The sequence below is a fragment of the Agrilus planipennis genome, unplaced genomic scaffold (genome assembly GCF_000699045.2).
Source record: "Agrilus planipennis isolate EAB-ADULT unplaced genomic scaffold, Apla_2.0 scaffold39, whole genome shotgun sequence".
Taxonomy (NCBI): domain Eukaryota; kingdom Metazoa; phylum Arthropoda; class Insecta; order Coleoptera; family Buprestidae; genus Agrilus; species Agrilus planipennis.
Genome location: NW_020439074.1, coordinates 1,809,434 through 1,834,384, shown reverse-complemented (window position 1 = coordinate 1,834,384; position 24,951 = coordinate 1,809,434). Strand labels below are relative to the sequence as shown.

At 38.1% G+C, this 24,951-nt stretch overlaps 2 protein-coding genes across 5 annotated transcripts; both read right to left on the bottom strand.

The window, feature by feature from the left end:
* On the bottom strand, positions 1 to 19,085 carry LOC108745018 (chromodomain-helicase-DNA-binding protein 7). 4 transcript variants are annotated; one of them, XM_025977213.1, is made up of 13 exons: positions 18,996 to 19,085; positions 17,052 to 17,394; positions 9,901 to 16,940; positions 9,559 to 9,842; positions 9,222 to 9,311; positions 8,269 to 8,487; positions 7,076 to 7,370; positions 6,808 to 6,957; positions 4,707 to 6,493; positions 4,219 to 4,411; positions 2,272 to 4,113; positions 1,570 to 1,974; positions 1 to 1,152 (listed from the first exon to the last, which is right to left on the bottom strand). In XM_025977213.1, the coding sequence occupies exons 2-13, from the start codon at positions 17,332 to 17,334 to the stop codon at positions 454 to 456; spliced, it is 13,287 nt and encodes a 4,428-aa protein (XP_025832998.1). In that variant the 5' UTR covers positions 17,335 to 17,394; positions 18,996 to 19,085; the 3' UTR covers positions 1 to 453. The 4 variants fall into 4 exon arrangements, with proteins under 4 accessions (XP_025832998.1, XP_018336530.1, XP_025832997.1 ...); XM_018481028.1 differs by having other exon boundaries at positions 9,901 to 17,394; XM_025977212.1 differs by having other exon boundaries at positions 6,808 to 6,942; positions 9,901 to 17,394.
* Positions 19,086 to 19,623: 538 nt separating this feature from the next.
* LOC112905219 (uncharacterized protein PB18E9.04c-like) lies at positions 19,624 to 24,794 on the bottom strand. The gene is made up of 3 exons (XM_025977194.1): positions 24,569 to 24,794; positions 22,272 to 22,614; positions 19,624 to 22,160 (listed from the first exon to the last, which is right to left on the bottom strand). The coding sequence occupies exons 2-3, from the start codon at positions 22,552 to 22,554 to the stop codon at positions 19,624 to 19,626; spliced, it is 2,820 nt and encodes a 939-aa protein (XP_025832979.1). The 5' UTR covers positions 22,555 to 22,614; positions 24,569 to 24,794.
* Between the last annotated feature and the right edge of the window lie 157 nt (positions 24,795 to 24,951).

Sequence of the window (24,951 nt, the reverse complement as noted above, 5' to 3'; positions counted from 1 at the left end):
AAAATAAAATTAAGCATTCACGCTAATAGAAAAAAATGTGCACAATAAATAAAATGTAAAAAAACAAAAAATGTTAACTGTTTCGATTTGCAATTTGATTACACGATGATTCTAACTACATGATGTTCATTATTAATATTTGGAAATACATCTGTCAAGCGTAATGATAAATTCAGTTCGTCAATGTTTTTAATGATAATAATAATAAAGCAATACTAATTCCTAAAAATGGGTGTCGTCCCAGACCTTCGCACGAGAGCGTCCGACATCGCACAAAATTTCTCTATAGATCAGTGTCAATTTAATGTATCACAGAGTTCACCAAATACCCACAAATTAATTACCATTTGACTTTCCTTTTAAAAAGACAAAATAAAGAGCAGTTTCACTAACATCTACTGGATTATAATACACACGCACACACAAACTGACAGACACCAAGCACTTTTATGATTACGATGCATCGTTTTGCTCCTGGTTCTTTTGCGCATTCTCCGCCGCTGCTTCCAACTGTTTCTGTTCTGCAGAGGCTGCTCTGGCTGCAGCTATTGCCGCTGACCTACTCGCACTCGACCTTAAATTCTTTCGTTCGATAACACCTTCCGGATCTAAGATTATCTCGCCTGATCTACGTTTACCCCTCGTCCTTTTTTTACCTTTAGCTGGCGTTTCGGTAGCCTCGTTGGCACCGGTCTCATTACTTCGTTGTTGCGTTTCTGAAGACTGTTCCTTATCTTCCGACGTCTTAGAAATAGTTCCATCAATTTGAGACAAGGGTGGCGATTGTGAGGATGACGATGGAGGAGGAAGTGCAGCGGTCTCCGTATTTTCACTCTCAGATAGTTTCGTATCGGCTGACTGCTGCAGCTGTTGTTGACTGTCCTCTAAATTTTGAGGGATGGCATTTTCTGATTGTTTGTTGTCGTCCTTTACAGGGGAACTCCCCGGTGAACATTTTACGACGGTAGAGGGTGGTAATAGGGTTTCTATATCCACTGCGGTTGCCATTGTTGTCGGCGGTAAAAGCGTTGAAGAAGCAGATGACACAGCGACCATGGTGGGAAGATTAGGAGTTTCTCTGTCCCGTGATTCCTTAAGTCGTTTCGATGGATTGAGGTCATCTTCTTTGCTGTAACTAAGATTCTCAGGTACCTATAAAAGAAACAAGTATTTTTAATGCAATATATATATATATATATATATATAGAANTATATATATATATATATCTAATAAATTATATTGTTTTTTTACAAATAAATATATTTCAATTATAAAGTATTCTGTAAAGCTTTAAAGAATAAGAGAACCGACAGTAAAAATTGTATCAAAAACGTGTACTCCACATATTGGCATCTTGCAACACGATCTTTTTAACTACCTATTCTTTACGTTGAAAAAATGAGTAAAAAATCACTAACTTTAATTACACATTATTAACACAAACAGTAAAAGCAAAAATTAAGACAATCTGAATGCATTCTATACAATCTAAATAAGTGTGTGGTAATAATTTTGAAATGATTATTAAAACAATAAAATAATCATCAGTACATAAACAATTAACTTACTTCTTTTGGAACGGATTCTCTTTGTCTCTTGTTTGAGCTAGAAGGCATGAGCCTTTGTTGTTCATCAGGTACAGTTCTAGCCAGTAATTCCGAATTGTTTTTACTCAATTTTTCAAGAGCTTCCTTCATTTCCTGTTCTCGCGACTTCTTAGAGGGCACCACGGCCGCTGCCATGGATGGGCCTCCACTCAAATGTTGGCTAACTTCAAGGAATTTACTGAAATCGGCAAAAGTGGGTATATCTTTCATTCCTTTTAACTTATCGGGTGCCATCATAAAATCTGTTGGCAACATGCCTCGTAAGTGTTCTAATGTTTTTTGTTGGTTGTCGAAAGCCTTTTGTTTTTCGTCTCTCCTATCAAGTTTCATTTGTTGTTTTATGGACGCGTCCAAGTTTCCGGCCACCTTTAAAAATAAAACAATATTAAGAACTTGTTTTTTCTTGTACAAGAAATCACTTGAGTAATACAAATAAAAAACTGCACTCAAATTTTCCCTTGACTTTTTAAATCATTTAATTCACGTTATACCACAGTAAGCTTCATCATTTTCCTTTTATGTCTTTTTGACTTCTTTAGGGCCAAATTATAGTCAATGTAAATAAGTAGAAACCCAATTTTAGTTTAAAAATTACAAAAAAACAATATAGTATTAAGTACCTATTTCTCTGTCTTAAAAGTTACATAAAAAAATTTCCGTTACCTTTGAGATACTTTCAAGCAGTTGCGTGTCGGGCGGCAAGAGAAGGTTGTGTAACTGTGTGTCACTTCGTGGCCTCGGCGACTTTGCAGTGCTGTGACTGGACGATATCGTCGCTGTAGAAGTAACCGATGGGCCCTTGGAAGAGCTGCCAGCTGACGTCGACGACGGTGGTTGTTTAGATTTACCATGAGAACTTGGTGATGCTGCCGTAGATCCTAAACTGCCGTTTAATAGTCCGCACTGTTGTGCCAAGGTGTCGTATGCAGCAGTCATACCAGGCTGCAATGCGAAAGGGTTCAAACCACCTAAACCAAGTGGAGTGTACAGCAGACTTGGATTCGGGAAAAAGAATGGGAAGGGCGAGGAAGTGGGTAACGACCCCCCACCTCCTCCTGCTCCCCCACCGCCTCCAGAAGACGCTGATGGTTTATTCGAAGATGAATTCCCACCACCACCACCGTGCGCTTCCATAGGTTTTTGCATCTTGTTTTTCTCTGATGAACTTCCACTTGACGACTTCACTTTTGTTGGATCAGTGGCAGCTAAAGTTACGGGATCGAGTCCGGCTAAATTTGGAAGACCGAGACCCGCTAAGTTTGCGAACAAGTTCATATTACCCAAGTTGCCGAGTCCGGCCATTGAATTCAGAGCATTTACATTTGGCATTCCCGCTGCAAACGGCATTAATAGAGTGTTTTTCGGATCAAATAGTGGGTTATTTTTCGGATCGAACAGTGGATTTTTCGGATCAAAAAGTGGACTGTTCTTTGGATCAAACAGAGGACTATTCTTGGGATCAAAAAGAGAACTGTTCTTTGGGTCAAACAGCGGATTGTTTTTGGGGTCGAAAAGAGGATTGTTTTTCGGATCGAAAAGTGGATTTTTTGGGTCGAATTGGCCTAGACCCGAAAGCCCAGAAAGAAGATTTGGATTAAGACCAGCCAAAGAAGGAAATTGTAACGCAGATGACATAGACGATTGCAGATTTGTGTTACTGCCCGAAGGACTAGAAAGCATCGGCGGTCTCCCAGGCGCAGACTTTTTCTGCTGTGCCGGTAAACGTTTTTGCAAGTCGTGACTAAGATTACCGCGTTCTTTAACTAGTTCAGACCATTTCGGATCTATGTCATACATTGGGTTTTCCATTAACCATTGTCCCAATCTTTTTAGGGTCGGAGCTTTGGGCCCTGTCAATTTCTTGCCGGTCACTCGATGAATAACAGAGACGTTTTCATCACCGGTAAGTTTCTTCCAATCGAGAAGAGACGGGTCGACGCGCGGTCTTCGCCTTCTTGGTGCAGACAGATAATCAGCTACGAAGGGTTGTTCAGCTACTGCAGCAGCTACGTTCTGTTCCGCCAGCCATTTATTTACTTTCGCTTCGTGTGAATAAGAGTTAATTTTAGAACTGAAATCCGCCACTTTGTTCATATCCGTTATCATTGCTTCGTAACTTTTTTGCTGTTGTTGTTGATGTTTCTTGAGTAAGAAATTTTGCTGCTCTGCTTGGGCTAAAAAGCTTTGGAAGCTATCTTTAGTAAGAGTACTTGAAAGGGAGGTAGACAGAGGCGATTTAAGATTGGGGGTGCCCGTATTTCTTTGAGCTGCGGGAGATGGTAATGAAGTCACTGTAATGGAAAACGGTTTTTGTTGCGAAACTGGTGGCGCATGTGACGTCGAAAGTGGTGCAGATGTTGGTGTAACTGTTACACTAGGAGAAATTGATGGTTTCTTTGATGTTTCAGGAAATAATGATTGTTCTTTGGCTGCCGATAAACCTAGTACAATTTCATCCAATTTACGACGTTTTTTCTCTTTACCCACAACTGGTTCTTCAATCGGCTAAATTAAAAAAAAATAGCGTTTAGTGTACTTCAATTATGGAATCCTTATACTTTTATCGATTTAAAATATTATTTAATGGTAATAAATTGATAGCAAACTTACGCAATTTTTTCGTTTCATAAGTTTGAAAAGAGTATCATCTAATTTATTTCCACTGCTTTTTAAAGTTGGGGCTGTTAAACTGGTAGAAGGATTTACGTTCTTTTTCAATGAGAAGTCCTGGACTTCATTTTGAATATCTTGGCTAGTAGAGTTAGATGTCTTTTGTACTTCTAATAAATTTGTTTTCGGCATTCTATAAATGAAAACCAAAATTACTCTCTACATCTGAATTCTTTAATATTTCTGAGGTAGTGTATTAGTGTTATTTAAAGATGTTAACTTTCTGTTTTTTTTTTACAAAAAACAGATTTAATTTATCTATTTCCATGTAGGTACACAAAGTTGAGGAATAACTCACTAGAAAAGCCTTTAAATTGAACATTTTGGTATCCTGTATAAGATACTAAACGACCAATCTATAGTCATCTCTGTGTAAGTGAGTGTATGTATTATTTTATCTAAAACTGAATCAACTGAAATCTACTTACCCTGAGCTAAGATCAATTGGAGTGAGTGTACTACTTGTCCCCGGTATAACTGATGTTTGTCCGATTGTTTTTGGTGTGTGGTATTTAAGGTCGTAGGGCATACTTAGTACACGGGTTGTTTGCTGGTGAGCAGGAGGAGGTTGCAAATGCTGCGAAATGGGCGTAGATCTGCGCGAATCTTCCGAATCGTCATTGTCAGCCCAGGTAGAAGACGCTGCATTTCCCGTTGTTGTTTTCACTGATGCCAAATTTCCATGACTGCTGTTAAGTAACGCATGCAATTTCGCTCGTTCAGTTTCAACATCGATTGCAATATGACGCTTTCGTTTTTTACTATTTGCATTATTACGGTTCAGGCTGTCAGTAGTAATAGTGATTATTTCCGAATCGCCAACTGAAGACATTGGCGTGGACGTTTCACGTTTTGGCGGCGGTTCGTTCGGTACTTCATGTATAGGAACGTCGAATTCCGGTCCAATACCGTTGGCGTATGCAGAAAATGTCTTTGAAGCCGGCCATTCTTTTGTTTCGATTGCATAGATAATATGTTGAAGACGGACTTGTAATGCGTATTCTCTTGGCCATTTGACTGCATTGTTAAAAAGTTGTGCTACCGTTGTCTCGCTGAAATCCAAAGCCCCTGTGCCTTGCTTATCTTGCAAAACAAATGTATCGATTTGTGATAGCCTCGAGAGAGGTTGAATCACTTCTAGATCGGGAAACATAGCCTTTAGTTCGGCGGCTTGTTTTGCACATAGATCGGCATCGGTTTCCTCTTTTTTCGAAACTTTCTCAAATTGATCTTGTTTAGCCGGTGGTTTTTCATGGTCACCGGCAGTTGTAACATCAACTTTATTATCCTTTTTAGTTTGTTCTTCGGTTTCAGTTTTTTTTGGAGCATCTGATACACTTTCTTCCCCTTCTGAATGCTTTTCTTCATTTTCTTTAGATTCCTTTTCTTCTTTGGGTTTCTCTTCCTTTTCTTCTGAATCCTTTTCGCCTTCAATTGATTCGTTCTTAACTAATTTCAATTCTATTTTGTTTTCCTCCTTTTTCTTTTCTTTGTCCTCAGGTAGATCCTTTTTCACATTTACCTTTTCTATCTTAAGTGTGCCTTCTCCCTTTTCCAGTTTTACAAGGATTTCGTTTTTGTCAAATTTTAAAATGTCTTCGTGACTTTCCAGTTTAATAGCGTCTTTATTTTCAGAAGATTCCACACAATTTCCAACTTTTTTGCGTAAGATCTCTTGAAAAGATAGCTCTGGGTCGTTAAGAATGTAATAGTCTGTTCTTCCAAGGCCATGTTTGGCAACACCCAGAAGCAGGTCTTTGTCGTGTTTACCAGGCACCCACCATTCCGGCATGTCTGCGGATGTTTGGCAAACTTTCAATCTTTCGTCCAACTTTGGGTGCGTGACAACCTCCTCCCTTATCCTCGAAAGCAACTCTAAACGTTCCAGTGTTCTCCTGGCCTTTTCTTCGTTAATATGTTCTATGGTTGTATCATATGTTTCTTCATCCACTTTTGCGCCTGTTTGTTTCTTGCACATAACAACAAAACTTTTGTAGTATTCTGTCAGCTCATCGTCTGATTTCTTTTCTAGTTTCGAAAGTTGTTTGAACTTTGTCCAGTCGTAGGCTTTCTTTTTGCGGTAGTAATTGACTCCGTAAGAAGAAACAACGCGAAAGAAATCGGCTTCTTCTCTTTTCGTCCAGCGTTTCGAAATGGTTTGCCGTTCTTTATCACGGGATACTTGTTCCAACTGTTTTCCTTGACGTTCCATTTTCTACAATGCAAATGTAAGTGAAACAATTATAAAAATAATAAATTACCAATTCTTAATTAAACAGAAAAAAAAATGTAATTTAAATTAAAGACACATACACACTTTCAAATTTAAAATGATAATTCAAATATCAAACTTAAAATTTTTTAATATGCAACATTCAAAAATGCTTTTAAATAAATACGTTCATATTTTTCATTTGATTTGTTCATATACAAGATCTATGAAACTTAAACCATTGCACCCACGAATCACCAACAAGTTTTGAATAACTTTTTTCATTTGTAAGTTAAATTAATATAATGAGATTTTACCAGCAAATAGAGGGCCAGCTGTTGTAGATCCCAGCCTGGCATGGTAAGAGATGGGGAATCTCTGTGTTCTAGTTGCTGAGATACTTGTGCCAAGGCTGCTAAAGGCGACGAAAGCGCATTTTCCAAATTAGCAGGCTGCATGAAATTATACTAAATGAGAGAGGGAAACAGAAATTCATTAATATTAGCAACTTAGATACTAAGTTTGCCTTGGCGAACTGTACCACATATACTTATTTCAATGACAATAATCAACAATCTACATTACCTTGGGTTTAGTGGTCATTTTTTGTTGTTCTTCCTTCCGATAATTTCTTTGGTAAGAAGTAATGACTCGTCTTAAGCGAGTGTTTAAGTCAGTGACTCCCGGCCACATTAGTTTATCATCGCCATCCTCAAAGTTCTTTTCATCTGTTGGTTCCGATGGTACGGTTTCTGACGAAGCGGATGGACCTGGAGATGGTTCTGCACCCTCTGAATTTACCTCCGAAACATCTCTATTTTTTATCGATTTAATGCTCGATTCTTCAGCAGCATCGTCATCATCGAGGTCATCTTCATTACTACAGCATCAATGAATTTTATGAACATTCCTTCTTACTCATTACAATTATTTACTTAAACACCTTACACCTTTTTAATGAGATTTTTAGAGGACTAACCTGACCATTACTATTTCTAAATATTAGATCTCATGTAATAAAGAAATGGACACTATTACAAACCTAAAACTACTTTGTTTCTTATTTTACATATAGGTAAAAATTACTTTTCTTCAAATTTTAAGTTTTACCAAAAACACCACTGAGAGTTTTTGAGAGTAAAAAAATAAAATAGGGGAAAACATCTTATGTTACAGTAAAATATTACAAAGAAATGGACATACAGGCCATAACCACAAGCCTCACATGCCCTTATTAGCCGCGCTGTTCATGAAGTGCACCACCTACTTGTCCCTAAAGATCTAAGAAATTTATGGTATTTTAACAAACTTCTTAAATAGCAGTTATTTACAAGTAAATATGAGTTTAATTTATTACATTTAATTAAACCATTAAAATTATTGTTGAATTTACAAAACACAATACACTAATAGTCTCTCTCAGTTGTATAAATATAAATTAGAATTGTGATACAAATGGGGACCACACTTAACAGGTATAAAGAGAACGTATGTCAAAAATTGTGTTTCATGCAAAATTTAAGCTGCAAAGCAAAGAAATACTAATCGAAATACTGTCAATGAAATGAAATGATGTGAGGGGAGATGGTGTTGTAAGTGTCCATATCCACTTTATCCAACCAGACAATTATTCTTATAGTTCTTTCCCCCAAACAACGACGCCAGAAATAACAGATAGACGCGGCAAATGATTACAAGGTGCCACTGCAGTCGCCGTTGTAGTACTAGCAGTAGTGGTAGCAGCACCCGAAGAAGGTAAGGGAGCCTAGACTACTTACAGTGCAGGCGTGGGGGGTTGCATGTTAGAAGCCAGCTGGAGTTCTCGAGCAGAGGGCGGACCACAACGGGACAGGAAACATAGGGTGGGATCAGCACGCATCTCGGTATAGTTTTCATAGCCGTGTTTCCATGTGCCCACTAGCAGCGACTTGTCACACTCTGCGTCCCACCATTCGCAAGGCAATTGCTCCGTAACAGGAGGGTTTATCGGCAGGGCACTGTGAAACCACACGTTGCCAATTGTCAATTTTGATTTTATCATATTCTGGGATTATTTACGCATGTACTTCCGACTTTTGTATCGTTTTCTTTCTCTCAACAGCCAGGTAAACAACACGCAACTAACACACTCTCATTACTAATCCAGTTTTATTATTTTTTTCCTGTCATTTACTTAGCTGTGATATTTAATCAAGTCTTTCCTTTTTATTTCTGTTAATCGAAAATAATAGAATTGAAACGGAAATTTTGGTACCAAGTGCCGTACCGTTTTTACCAGGGAATTGGGAACCAAATTAGTCAACAATTAGTGTTATTAATTAATGATAAAATAAATGAAGGTTAAAAAGCAGACAGGGTATATGTGTAAGTGATTCTTTCGTACTAACGTTGTGAAAAAATGACTCGTTGCTTTTTCTTTTGATGTGTCTTTTTCATGTATAAACTAATGTCTAAATTTTGGTGAAAATGACATTTTCCATGAAAAATCCAATGAATTTTAGTACAACGGTATTTATTTTAAATGTTCGAGTGAAAATGTAAATGTTTCTTGCCAAGCAGCTAGCATAGCCACAAGCAAGTACATGCACAAGTTAAAAAGCAGGCTCCCATCGGGGTAGTACATAAAACAATTGTAAAAAATTATTACCAATATAAAACAATTATACCTTTTCCTATTTTCATGGATTGAGTTATTACTATGAGTCTAAACAGTACTAAGCGTAACACCTACCTTACATGGACGCCATCAGCTATGTGTTGTACCAAATCACCTATAATTTCATGTTTGATGTAGTATAACATCCTTACACGAAGAAGAACCCTGAAAAGAATTTAAAAATTCTTTTTATATCGTTCTTAAAGTTTACATAAGAAGCCCGATATAACGCTTCATAGAGATATTTCAGACACGCCTGATTTTCACTGAACGCCTATAGCATTCTCTAAATTAGCATGATAGTCATCATTAAAAAAAGAATAGCAATTATACTAAATGATAGGGGCGAAAAAGTTAAAAATTAAATGTAATAAGTAACTTATAACTACATGCAGCATTGTTTAGGACTTACTTGTTAGCATGACGTCCAAGATGCTTTTTGTAATTATTTTCCAAGAAAATGTCCCCATCGTATTTTTCACTTTTGCTCCAATGATTAGGATCAGTTAGTGCAGCATGTCTGTTTTCCTTCTTTTTCTTATTTTTATTTCGTATGCCACGAGGAACGGGATCCTTTAAACCGTGATGATTTCTGGTTATTTTTAATTCTTCTCCGTTTTCAGATGGAGTGATTAGATCCCAAATGAAACTTCTGATTTTCTCATCTCCACGGTAAAAACGTAAGCAGTACAAGAGCTAAAATAAGATATAATGTTAACATTAAAGACCGTTTGTGGTGAGTGAAAATGCTTACAATCACTCTGGCGCAGTCTTCAATATCTGATTCTTTCCACCCTTTCCTTAACTGGGAATGATCTAGAATTTCTTTCCATCTTCCCCATCCAAATGTTAGTAACCCTCTCTCAACCACAAAGCACTCACGTCGAGCCCAGCTTCCATATACAATTTCTCCCCGTTCGCCTTCTCTTGGTATATAATCATCAATCCGTACTTTCTTCTTTAATTTCTTATTTCTGCGCCCTCTTAGTCCTAGAGACATGCCTTCGCCGTCAGCGTCTGAATCAGATGAAGATTCAAGTTCAGACATGTCTATAGCGTTATCTTCATGTCCATAACGTTTAATTTGGGTTCGTCTTCGTGGCTCCGAAAGCACCAATTCCTCTGTTTCATCTTTTTCGGTTGTGTCTATTTCTGCCTTTTTCGCCCACTTATTCCAAAAGTCGGGATCGTCTATATTTATATCGGATCGGTTTGCACTGGAAGCAAAACTGGCCTTGGAAAATGTCGAACCTTTTTCTGATTCCATCGTGATAACTTGAGTACGTCTTGCCAAAATCATGTCAATGTCTTCTTCACAGAACTTATCCCCATCGTTCTCCTCATCTAACAAAGCGCCGTAAGCGCCTTTCTTTAACAAATCTTCAATTTCTTTCTTCGATAATTGTCTATTACTTGAATCTTTGCCTCCTTGAGATGTGTTCATGCTTTGTAAAATAGCCTTATCTAAACCTAGTTTCAAAGAAGCTTTATCGAACATTTCACGTTCGTAGGTGTTACGACACAGTAGTCTGTAAATTTTAACCATTTTTTGTTGGCCAATTCGATGACATCTCGCTTGAGCTTGTAAGTCATTTTGGGGATTCCAGTCGCTGTCGTATATTATTACAGTGTCAGCTGCGGTCAAATTTATACCCAATCCTCCTGCTTTAGTACAAAGTAAGAAAACAAATCTGTCAGAATCCGGCCGAGAAAATCTATCGATTGCTGCTTGTCGAAGATTGCCCCTGATTCTGCCGTCTATTCGTTCAAATGAGTACTTTTTATACATGAGATAATCTTCTAAAATGTCAAGACAACGTACCATTTGACTGAATATCAAAACACGATGTCCGTTTGCTTTCAATTTTGGCAAAAGTTTATCTATTAAAACCATTTTACCGCTTGAGTTTATCAAAGCTTTGTAGTATGCGTCTGGGTCTTCTCCATGTTGTACTTTAAAATCATATTGGATCTGATCTTCGGCTCCGTTCAATAGATAGGGATGTATACAACATTTTCGAAGTTCCATCATTGTATTCATAAGATTTGGTATGTTAGCGTGTGTTGTCCCCTTTTGAAGAAATGAAAAATTTCTTTCAAGAATACCTCTGTAATATTTCTTCTGAATGTTCGTTAACTCTACTTCAACAACAGTTTCTTCTTTTGGCGCAAGTGATTTCTCAACATCTTCTTTTAATCTTCTCAACATCATCGGTTTTAAAACACACTGAAGTTTACTAACTTCTTGTTCAGTTTTTAGTTGACCGAATTCTTGTAAAAAGGCATCGTTGCTTGGAAACTGAGCAGGTTCGAGGAAATTTAATAAAGAAAATAGTTCGTTAACATTATTTTGTAATGGTGTACCAGACAACAGAACCCTGTGTTCTAAAGTCAATTGTCGAAGACCTTCTAGTAATTTACAGTTTCGGTTTTTTAATCTGTGGGCTTCGTCAATAATGCACAAACGCCAATTGAAACCTTTCAATTCTGCAAAGTCTGTCACTATAATTTCAAATGTGGTAATTAAAATATTAAATTTTGTCAGGTCTTTAATAATTTGACCTTTCTCACTTTTGTAGAACATTTCATACTCTTGAATCATATTTCTACTGGCAGAAGAGCCATGGTAGACAACTACATTCATGTCTGTCCATGACTCTATTTCCCTTTGCCAATTTGGTATCGTCGAAAGTGGCGCTATAATAAGAAAAGGTCCTCTTATTCCATGTTCATGCACTGCATGTATAAATGTTAAACTCTGAATTGTTTTTCCCAATCCCATTTCGTCAGCTAATATACAATTTCTTCCATTGTACCACGAAAATAAAAGCCAGTTAAGTCCTTCCAGTTGATATTCTCGTAGTACGTTTTCACCTTTGTAAACAGGAGATTTTTCCATTTTTACCCACGAATCAGGGTGAGGTCTTTTCTTCGGTTTCCACTTTTCTTTTGGAGGAAGAGCCCTATGTTTCTCAAATTGTTGAATTTTAAGAGGATCCACATCTTCTTCTAATTCCCATGTACTATCTTCATATTGTAGGGCACGCCATTTGACCAAATAATGCTTTATTTTTTCTTGTGTATTCGGATCAGTATGCTCTGCAACATCCAAAACTCTATCTACTTCCATATAATCAGGATTGAACGGTTCTTCGTCCAAGCTTTCAAAAATGTTCATTTGTTGTTGTTGTTTCTGCTTAAATCGTTTTATTTTATTCGAAATTCGTTTATCTCCTTTATAAAGTTCTTCCTCAGTTCTCCATTCACAGTGTAAATAAGAAAAATTTCGATACTTAACGTAATATTCTTCAACGTCCATAGTAACAATTTCTTGGACTACTGTTTCGTTTTTAATATTATCCGTTTCGATATTTTCTGTTTTTTCCGTTTGCTCAACATTTTCTTCTTTTTCTTTATTATCCTCGTCCTCCTCTTCTTTTTTATCTTCTTTTTCGATAGATTCAGGTTGGTCTTCTTCTTTGACTTCGTCATCTTTTTTGTCTTGTACTTCTTCCTTGTTGAGTTCACTAATTTTCTTTTCTCTTTTCGCCATTCTTGAAGCAAGAACGTACTGTACAACCATGGCATCTTCATCGGTTGTGTTAACGTAAACAAAATTGGGTTTATTGGCTGTTTCAGCAGAGGGTGTTTCGGTTTCCTTATCACTATCTTTTGGCATAATCGGGGTCGAAGGTTGAGAATTAGGAGCCGGCGGCGTCGTAATAGATGACTTTTTACTTTTAGAAGTTGCAGGCGATTCATCGTCAGAAAATCGTAACATAACATCATCGATATATTTCTTGCGTTGGGTATTACGAGCCGATCGTCTTTTATGAGTTGCACTTTCAGGATCGTCTGGAGGAGACGGTGGTGGAGTCGCTGCTAAGTCTTCCTCCCCATCGGAATCCATCAATTGCATTTGTCCTTTCCGCTTGCGACTTCTATTACTATTCCTTGAACTGCGAGCCTTTGAAGATACAACTTTTTTGACTGTAGGACGACTGCGTTTTGGAATTCTTTTGAATTTTTCTATCTCTGCCTCGTTGGAACTTGATTGATCTTCGAAATTGTATTCGTCTTTCTTAGATTCTGATTCTACGTTCTCGTCTAAAGCGTTTTCGGTTAGAGTTTGAGACGAGTCTGCTTGCATACATTCGGTGTCCTCCGTGGATTCTGGTAAATTATCGCCGACTTCTACTGACTCCTTCTTTTCTTCTGCACTTTTGTTAGGTTCCGATGGCTCGAATACGTCACTTGGCATTGGCAAATTTTCTTCGCCACCACTATCTAACGATTTATTGAATGACTCTTCAGTGGCAGAACCAGTATCATCATCTGATTTTTTCTTTCGAATATACTTCCGTTTTGTTTTTGAATCTTTCGGCTCTTTAGGTTCCTTCTTCTTTTTTTCTTTTGGAGTTTTTGGTTCTTTCGGCTTTTTCGGCTCTTTAGGTTCTTTCGTTTTTTTTGGTTCTCGTTTTTTAGTTCCTTTTATTTTCTTTTGTGACTCAAAATCGTTTTCGTCAGTAATTGGATCAGCACCCAAATCATTAATTTCGTTGTTGGAAATGGTAAGGCCTGCTCCAGCAGTTACACAATCCTCAGAAACAGGCAATGGAGTCTGAGGAGGCTGATGCATTACCATATTATTAATTGGAGGTGTTCCGGACCTTGGAATTGTTTGGACGGGTGGAACTTCTTTATCTGATTTCTTCTGCCTAGGTTTCTTAGTTCTTGGAGTGCCCTTACTTCGACCTCTGCCAGTGGTACTTGTTACTTGAGGACTGTCAATCATGGGTGATGTAAATAAAGGACTTTGTAAAACACACTGTGGACCACCGTTACATTGATCGGTTGCCTCATGTTGAGCCAAAATAGACAGTCTTTCTTGCAAATGTGCTATTTTGTCTTGATTCTCAGATGCTGGAGGCATGCAATAAAGTTCTTGCAACTGTTGTTGTAAGGCAGCTCTTTCTTGATGATGACTTATGGGTGGTTGATAACCCATATCTTGATTAGGCAGTATAGTGTGCCCAGGTCCCATACTTGAAACCACATTTGGAGAATTACTTAATCCCATCGGTAATCCAGCATGATTTAAAGGCATTACATGAGGAGGCATTCCCGACGTCAATCCCCTAGATGTACTTAAAGGAAGGCCGTTCGGTCCTATCATGCTACTGTTTTGATCATACATAGTAGGCGTTTGTGCGTGTGCCATACTGGTTAAATTAGGATGATGACTTATGTTAGCGGTTTGTAAAGACGAATTTTGATTTGAATGAATTGGACCGGTAACTGGTGTCTGATTCGTTTGTGCTATTGGCCCCGGGACTGGTGGGAGTTGTCCTGCTATTATTTGTCCCGATTGTGACTGATCGGGTGGAACTTGACCGGTTGATGGTTGAGGAGGTTGAATTTGCTGTGTTGGTTGTGTCTGGCCAGACGGAATTTGATTTGGTGCCATCTGAGTATGGGGCAATTGGCCAGAAGATACTTGAGTGAGAGATGCATGGCTAGATTGATTTAATTGCTGTTCAGTTGATTGCTGTGGCTGACTAGGTTGAATCTGCCCGCTTGAAATCTGACTTTGGTTGTTAATACTTTGTGGTGTCTGAATTGGAGGTGTCACAGAATTTTGAGACGTTGAAGTTAATTGTTGGTGCCCTGGAGTTGCTGCATTGTTTACCAAATTTGATTGACTTTTTGAAATCATTTGATCAATAGATGTTATAGACTGCGAAGAAGAAATACTGGTAGGGGTTGATGATAAACTATGAGGTATTTGCTGGTTTTGCATTTGTTGCAATCCAGGATGTAAGTTTTGTATGCCTGGTGACATCGAATTAGACGAAATGGTGTTTGATGATTGGGTAAAATGACCAACAGAGTACTGATTAGTATGTCCTGGGTCAATTTGGTTACTTGATAGACCATGGGACATCATGTTTAAGTTCTGTGAAGTTGCAGTACTATGAAGAGAACCATATGGAGATGAAGTAGGAACATTTAAAGAACTTTGACTTTGAGGAGATGAAATTGATGTTAAGTGAGATTGAGATTGTGGTGCAGGTGAATTTTGCAATTTGGGAGTTGTTGAATCTTTGGAGATTGGACAATCCTGATTATAAGAGGGCATAAGATCGTCCATATTTGTTTTCACATGGTGTGATTTTTGATTTGTGTAGCTAGTTATACTGGAGACACTTGAGAAGTCTGTAAAGCTATTCGTTGTACTACTGTGATGAGTTGCCTGTACAAGGTTACTACTGTTACTGTTACTATTATCCTCCATCGATTTTATTGATTCAGTATTAGGAGGAAGACTAGTTTCTTGATTTAAAGGAATATTGTCATCCGTTGTTGAAGACGGTACTGGTGTCGAAGGATGAGACGACGATTGTGAAACCGAAGGTGCGTTCATTTCCATATTATTTGTTGTGCTGCTTGGTTTATCTAAGCCGTTTGAAGAAGCTGGCGATTGAGCAGCAAGTTCATTTTTGGTAGACGCAGCCGGTGTTGTAGCAATTGGTATACTACTGTCGGATACTGATGTATGCTTTGGAATATTTTCAGTCCTTGGTTCCTCACCACCAAATCCTACTCCTAAATTTTGAGTATTCTGTTGCAACGACGTCGGAAGAGTATTTGAATGCGGTAAGTTTTGGGTAGGGGGGAGCCCTTGACTTGTAGGAATGGCATCCATTAGGTTTAATCCACTACTCATATTGGGTATGTGCGGCGTTCGTTGTTGGTGTGGCGTCCATTGGTCTGTCATAGGGTTTCGCATGTTTGCCGAAGAGGGATGACTACCCGAAGGTAATCCTATTGAACTTCTTGACTGATAAGGTGGGTATTCGGTACTATTTGAACTAACGTTTGGCATAACCATTAATTCCAATGCCTGCAGGGTGCTTTGTTGCGAATATGGCGGCATTGGAGTTGGCGAGGCAGTGGTTGATATGGGAGTTATAGTTGCCGGAGGTCTGGGACTTAATGTTTGTTGTTGCATTTGTGGATGGGGAGACAAATTGGGCTTAGCCGGTGACATTACCGGTCTAGGTGACATTTGTGGAGCCGGTGGTCTGGGTGACATCTGCGGTCTCGGTGATGATAACTGGGGAGAAAGTTGTGGAAAAGGTGCCCGATACTGGGGACTTGCATTTCCCAAATTCCCTGTCGCATGTTTTGGCGCATATTGTTGTTGGTTTGTTTGAGGTGCTTCCATAGATCTCTGAAGAGTAGGTTGCATCGGTTGGTGAGGCGTCTGACCATAACCCATGCTAGTCGGATGAGTCATATGGTTTTGAGCAGTAGACTGTTGATTTGTAGGAGCGTGAACTTGGTTTGCCGGATGTGTTGGTGGAATGTGTCCAGGTGTAGGCGCTGTATGAGAGGTCGTGTGAGTTCCTAGAGCCTGACCATGTCCCATATGAGTGTATTGCTGTGACTGCGAAGTTCCCATATCCAATTGATGATGTGTTTGAGAATACTGATGATGGTGAGGCATGCGCTGATGCATGTATCCTCCATAACCTTGGGTCGCCGTGCCCGGGTATGTTGACGCCTGGGTTGGATAATGAGGCGTATGTCTCTGTTGCATTGGATATCCACTTTGATGAGGTTGTTGCATCATAGGATGCTGAGTTGCGGGAAATTGCTGTTTTTGATCTTGTTGATGGCCGTAACCCATTGTCTGTTGTCGGTATCCGCCCATTTGACTGTAACGATGCATTGCCGGATATCCCGAATGTTGTCCCCAGCCTGTTTGCATAGCGGCAGAGTCTCCCATACCTAATTGATGATCGGGCATCGAATACATATTATCGGGTTGGTATGGGTATTGCGTCGACCCTGCCTGAGGTACAGGAGGCCTGGGTATTTGTCGTTGATGAGGATACGTACCACCGGGCGGTCCCATTGGCCGATCCGTACCATAGCCTTGGGGGTACATGTTTTGTACGTTGGGATCCATATGACTGAAATCGGACGCTCCGAAAGAAGCCAACTTTTGTAAGGGGTTTTCTTGGTGCGTCGAATACAAAGGTTGTTGCTGTTGCTGTGGAAATGAAGAGTTAGCATCACGTGAAGCGGTCACCGTCGGCTCGAAATGGTCTCCTGAGCCCAATTCAGGCAGGCCTTCCAACATACCAGCTCCATCCTCCCCGAATAGGTCGTATGAGTCCATAGCTTTAGGCGGCACATAGCGCCAGGCTGCAGTTATTCCTCATCTCTAACTAAATCATTGCTGAAAATAAATATTTTACAATCATTTACGATAGATTTTTTTATTTCGTATACACATTATGCAAAATACTCTTATTGACAATAGGTGGATTATAACGAACATGTGCGATATTTATGTATATTAATTTGCCACGTCTTAATTGTTATTAACGAAAATTAATCAAAATGAAAACAGAAGAACCTATGTACATATGACTATTTATAACGAACATAAGGTAACCTACCCACCTACCTACCAATTATATGAAAAATTTGAACAGTATAGTCGCTGTTTAACACAATATAATTAAAAGCAAATATGTTACAAGTAGCTACTTGTACATATAATTTATGCAGGAGAAAGCAACGAGGGAATAATTAAAAATTTTACGCGAGATATGTACACTTATTTCGCAATTTTACTTCAGAATTACATTATCTAGGTACAACCCATATAGGTAAAAAAGTCATGTTTCATTGTTTATAAAATACAATAATTGTGAAATATCAGTATTAATTTTAATCAACATAGCTGACACAAATTTATCTAAAGGAAAACCATTACCTACATTTTTCTCGACGATGAAAAAATGCACGTATCAAATTAATACGGCGTTCTAAATTAATTTTTGAAGGCATATTACATTCAAGGCCATAAACACAATTACTACAAAATCATATTTTATAGATGCGTAAGCACCTGTAATGAATACAATAAAAATTTAATAACAAAAAGATTCTTTCTTTCTGCCTTGGTTAAACAATATACGGTTTATATTTATTAATTTTTAACTTAAATAGATATTTATGTATGGTATGTATCTCCCACGGCGATTTGATTGACGCCAAAGGGGAAAAGCTATACGCTTATGAATAATAACCACATGAGCGTGCTAACTTCTCACCCTTTAGAAGTAATCATTTTGGGATTTGATCTTTTTAAATGTTTACCAATAAATAATAGACGTCTTTTGCAGCAACGCACTTTTACATAATTTCTAGATAAACGTATATACAATAAAATGTAAACTTGTTATGCAGATAGGTACATTAGCGAATTAAGTAAAAAGAGTAGATATAATTGAAATAGGTATTTAGCAATTATTAAGTATATTCTTACACAATAATGACCTATAAAAATACTGATTGGGTACCTTTACTAAAACGACGTACAATAAATACAACTTAGCAACGACAAATTGATTCTACGATCTATACACTACTTAAATGCTAAATTCTTAAAAGAACCGAAGATAAAACCTGGCTTATTTCCCAGTGCAGTAATTACAAAATTGATTAGTAGTAGGAGGTGTTCCGTTACTTAATATTAAAAAAAAATACTCTTAAAATATCTCAACACAAATTAACCGTTGCGTAGGATACTATGTTAGTAGCGTGCATGTTTATCAGCACAGTATGCATCAAAATAATAATAGAAGAATCAGTAATAATCAGTACCCGGCATTAGAGAACAATGAACTTTGGGCGACCGCCATTTAAGAGATGTCCACCGCTTCGGTGCTTCATGTTCAAATTAGCGACATTGCAGAATCCAATAAAGGTCACGACATCAAAAAGACCTATTGTTTAAGTTGACATGCATTAATTTTCTTTAATACTCACTTTTGCTCACAATTGCGCCTAAATAATCGACAATAAGTTGGAATTGTATCAATACGAATTCCGACATTACTAGTAATAAGTGAAAACAGGCTAATTTAATTGGATAGAATAATACTGTGAAAAAATGACTCGTTGCTTTTTCTTTTGATGTGTCTTTTTCATGTATAAACTAATGTCTAAATTTTGGTGAAAATGACATTTTCCATGAAAAATCCAATGAATTTTAGTACAACGGTATTTATTTTAAATGTTCGAGTGAAAATGTAAATGTTTCTTGCCAAGCAGCTAGCATAGCCACAAGCAAGTACATGCACAAGTTAAAAAGCAGGCTCCCATCGGGGTAGTACATAAAACAATTGTAAAAAATTATTACCAATATAAAACAATTATACCTTTTCCTATTTTCATGGATTGAGTTATTACTATGAGTCTAAACAGTACTAAGCGTAACACCTACCTTACATGGACGCCATCAGCTATGTGTTGTACCAAATCACCTATAATTTCATGTTTGATGTAGTATAACATCCTTACACGAAGAAGAACCCTGAAAAGAATTTAAAAATTCTTTTTATATCGTTCTTAAAGTTTACATAAGAAGCCCGATATAACGCTTCATAGAGATATTTCAGACACGCCTGATTTTCACTGAANGAATTGGACCGGTAACTGGTGTCTGATTCGTTTGTGCTATTGGCCCCGGGACTGGTGGGAGTTGTCCTGCTATTATTTGTCCCGATTGTGACTGATCGGGTGGAACTTGACCGGTTGATGGTTGAGGAGGTTGAATTTGCTGTGTTGGTTGTGTCTGGCCAGACGGAATTTGATTTGGTGCCATCTGAGTATGGGGCAATTGGCCAGAAGATACTTGAGTGAGAGATGCATGGCTAGATTGATTTAATTGCTGTTCAGTTGATTGCTGTGGCTGACTAGGTTGAATCTGCCCGCTTGAAATCTGACTTTGGTTGTTAATACTTTGTGGTGTCTGAATTGGAGGTGTCACAGAATTTTGAGACGTTGAAGTTAATTGTTGGTGCCCTGGAGTTGCTGCATTGTTTACCAAATTTGATTGACTTTTTGAAATCATTTGATCAATAGATGTTATAGACTGCGAAGAAGAAATACTGGTAGGGGTTGATGATAAACTATGAGGTATTTGCTGGTTTTGCATTTGTTGCAATCCAGGATGTAAGTTTTGTATGCCTGGTGACATCGAATTAGACGAAATGGTGTTTGATGATTGGGTAAAATGACCAACAGAGTACTGATTAGTATGTCCTGGGTCAATTTGGTTACTTGATAGACCATGGGACATCATGTTTAAGTTCTGTGAAGTTGCAGTACTATGAAGAGAACCATATGGAGATGAAGTAGGAACATTTAAAGAACTTTGACTTTGAGGAGATGAAATTGATGTTAAGTGAGATTGAGATTGTGGTGCAGGTGAATTTTGCAATTTGGGAGTTGTTGAATCTTTGGAGATTGGACAATCCTGATTATAAGAGGGCATAAGATCGTCCATATTTGTTTTCACATGGTGTGATTTTTGATTTGTGTAGCTAGTTATACTGGAGACACTTGAGAAGTCTGTAAAGCTATTCGTTGTACTACTGTGATGAGTTGCCTGTACAAGGTTACTACTGTTACTGTTACTATTATCCTCCATCGATTTTATTGATTCAGTATTAGGAGGAAGACTAGTTTCTTGATTTAAAGGAATATTGTCATCCGTTGTTGAAGACGGTACTGGTGTCGAAGGATGAGACGACGATTGTGAAACCGAAGGTGCGTTCATTTCCATATTATTTGTTGTGCTGCTTGGTTTATCTAAGCCGTTTGAAGAAGCTGGCGATTGAGCAGCAAGTTCATTTTTGGTAGACGCAGCCGGTGTTGTAGCAATTGGTATACTACTGTCGGATACTGATGTATGCTTTGGAATATTTTCAGTCCTTGGTTCCTCACCACCAAATCCTACTCCTAAATTTTGAGTATTCTGTTGCAACGACGTCGGAAGAGTATTTGAATGCGGTAAGTTTTGGGTAGGGGGGAGCCCTTGACTTGTAGGAATGGCATCCATTAGGTTTAATCCACTACTCATATTGGGTATGTGCGGCGTTCGTTGTTGGTGTGGCGTCCATTGGTCTGTCATAGGGTTTCGCATGTTTGCCGAAGAGGGATGACTACCCGAAGGTAATCCTATTGAACTTCTTGACTGATAAGGTGGGTATTCGGTACTATTTGAACTAACGTTTGGCATAACCATTAATTCCAATGCCTGCAGGGTGCTTTGTTGCGAATATGGCGGCATTGGAGTTGGCGAGGCAGTGGTTGATATGGGAGTTATAGTTGCCGGAGGTCTGGGACTTAATGTTTGTTGTTGCATTTGTGGATGGGGAGACAAATTGGGCTTAGCCGGTGACATTACCGGTCTAGGTGACATTTGTGGAGCCGGTGGTCTGGGTGACATCTGCGGTCTCGGTGATGATAACTGGGGAGAAAGTTGTGGAAAAGGTGCCCGATACTGGGGACTTGCATTTCCCAAATTCCCTGTCGCATGTTTTGGCGCATATTGTTGTTGGTTTGTTTGAGGTGCTTCCATAGATCTCTGAAGAGTAGGTTGCATCGGTTGGTGAGGCGTCTGACCATAACCCATGCTAGTCGGATGAGTCATATGGTTTTGAGCAGTAGACTGTTGATTTGTAGGAGCGTGAACTTGGTTTGCCGGATGTGTTGGTGGAATGTGTCCAGGTGTAGGCGCTGTATGAGAGGTCGTGTGAGTTCCTAGAGCCTGACCATGTCCCATATGAGTGTATTGCTGTGACTGCGAAGTTCCCATATCCAATTGATGATGTGTTTGAGAATACTGATGATGGTGAGGCATGCGCTGATGCATGTATCCTCCATAACCTTGGGTCGCCGTGCCCGGGTATGTTGACGCCTGGGTTGGATAATGAGGCGTATGTCTCTGTTGCATTGGATATCCACTTTGATGAGGTTGTTGCATCATAGGATGCTGAGTTGCGGGAAATTGCTGTTTTTGATCTTGTTGATGGCCGTAACCCATTGTCTGTTGTCGGTATCCGCCCATTTGACTGTAACGATGCATTGCCGGATATCCCGAATGTTGTCCCCAGCCTGTTTGCATAGCGGCAGAGTCTCCCATACCTAATTGATGATCGGGCATCGAATACATATTATCGGGTTGGTATGGGTATTGCGTCGACCCTGCCTGAGGTACAGGAGGCCTGGGTATTTGTCGTTGATGAGGATACGTACCACCGGGCGGTCCCATTGGCCGATCCGTACCATAGCCTTGGGGGTACATGTTTTGTACGTTGGGATCCATATGACTGAAATCGGACGCTCCGAAAGAAGCCAACTTTTGTAAGGGGTTTTCTTGGTGCGTCGAATACAAAGGTTGTTGCTGTTGCTGTGGAAATGAAGAGTTAGCATCACGTGAAGCGGTCACCGTCGGCTCGAAATGGTCTCCTGAGCCCAATTCAGGCAGGCCTTCCAACATACCAGCTCCATCCTCCCCGAATAGGTCGTATGAGTCCATAGCTTTAGGCGGCACATAGCGCCAGGCTGCAGTTATTCCTCATCTCTAACTAAATCATTGCTGAAAATAAATATTTTACAATCATTTACGATAGATTTTTTTATTTCGTATACACATTATGCAAAATACTCTTATTGACAATAGGTGGATTATAACGAACATGTGCGATATTTATGTATATTAATTTGCCACGTCTTAATTGTTATTAACGAAAATTAATCAAAATGAAAACAGAAGAACCTATGTACATATGACTATTTATAACGAACATAAGGTAACCTACCCACCTACCTACCAATTATATGAAAAATTTGAACAGTATAGTCGCTGTTTAACACAATATAATTAAAAGCAAATATGTTACAAGTAGCTACTTGTACATATAATTTATGCAGGAGAAAGCAACGAGGGAATAATTAAAAATTTTACGCGAGATATGTACACTTATTTCGCAATTTTACTTCAGAATTACATTATCTAGGTACAACCCATATAGGTAAAAAAGTCATGTTTCATTGTTTATAAAATACAATAATTGTGAAATATCAGTATTAATTTTAATCAACATAGCTGACACAAATTTATCTAAAGGAAAACCATTACCTACATTTTTCTCGACGATGAAAAAATGCACGTATCAAATTAATACGGCGTTCTAAATTAATTTTTGAAGGCATATTACATTCAAGGCCATAAACACAATTACTACAAAATCATATTTTATAGATGCGTAAGCACCTGTAATGAATACAATAAAAATTTAATAACAAAAAGATTCTTTCTTTCTGCCTTGGTTAAACAATATACGGTTTATATTTATTAATTTTTAACTTAAATAGATATTTATGTATGGTATGTATCTCCCACGGCGATTTGATTGACGCCAAAGGGGAAAAGCTATACGCTTATGAATAATAACCACATGAGCGTGCTAACTTCTCACCCTTTAGAAGTAATCATTTTGGGATTTGATCTTTTTAAATGTTTACCAATAAATAATAGACGTCTTTTGCAGCAACGCACTTTTACATAATTTCTAGATAAACGTATATACAATAAAATGTAAACTTGTTATGCAGATAGGTACATTAGCGAATTAAGTAAAAAGAGTAGATATAATTGAAATAGGTATTTAGCAATTATTAAGTATATTCTTACACAATAATGACCTATAAAAATACTGATTGGGTACCTTTACTAAAACGACGTACAATAAATACAACTTAGCAACGACAAATTGATTCTACGATCTATACACTACTTAAATGCTAAATTCTTAAAAGAACCGAAGATAAAACCTGGCTTATTTCCCAGTGCAGTAATTACAAAATTGATTAGTAGTAGGAGGTGTTCCGTTACTTAATATTAAAAAAAAATACTCTTAAAATATCTCAACACAAATTAACCGTTGCGTAGGATACTATGTTAGTAGCGTGCATGTTTATCAGCACAGTATGCATCAAAATAATAATAGAAGAATCAGTAATAATCAGTACCCGGCATTAGAGAACAATGAACTTTGGGCGACCGCCATTTAAGAGATGTCCACCGCTTCGGTGCTTCATGTTCAAATTAGCGACATTGCAGAATCCAATAAAGGTCACGACATCAAAAAGACCTATTGTTTAAGTTGACATGCATTAATTTTCTTTAATACTCACTTTTGCTCACAATTGCGCCTAAATAATCGACAATAAGTTGGAATTGTATCAATACGAATTCCGACATTACTAGTAATAAGTGAAAACAGGCTAATTTAATTGGATAGAATAATACAGTTCTGTATTTGGTTGTCGAAATGCGACCAATCAGGTGATATCTCATGTACATGGACGCATTAGAAATGTTGATTCTTCAACCGAATAGATATCTGTAGCAAAACAGTCGAAGAATCCTTTAATGCTTCCCTAACAACACGTTTAAATTAACACTTTTTTGATGTGAGATTACATATTTATATGCTTATATTTCCTTTATCATCCTACAATAACAACGAAATGTTGACAAAACTTACCATGGACACCATCGGCCTGCTATTATCAGGTGTATTAATCCCCGACAGATAGAAGTTCACAGTTTCAAACGTTTAGATAATGAAACACATCTAAACTACTCATTTCACTTACACTACGGAATTACAACACAATAAATACACTTTGTTAATAAAATGCGTTAAAATTTCCTTGCGTTCTCAGAAATATCAACTGCATGTATACTCACTGGCATCCATTTTATCAGAAATCACAACTTCTGCAGCCTGCAGTATTATTCAGTGCTGCCACTTACGCGCGAACTTTAAAAAACAAAACTTTACGCGGTACATTTAAAACTAGCTATAAGAATTCACTGACTTACTTTTATAGAAAAAAGGAGTTATGAGACATTAAAAGTTAATCA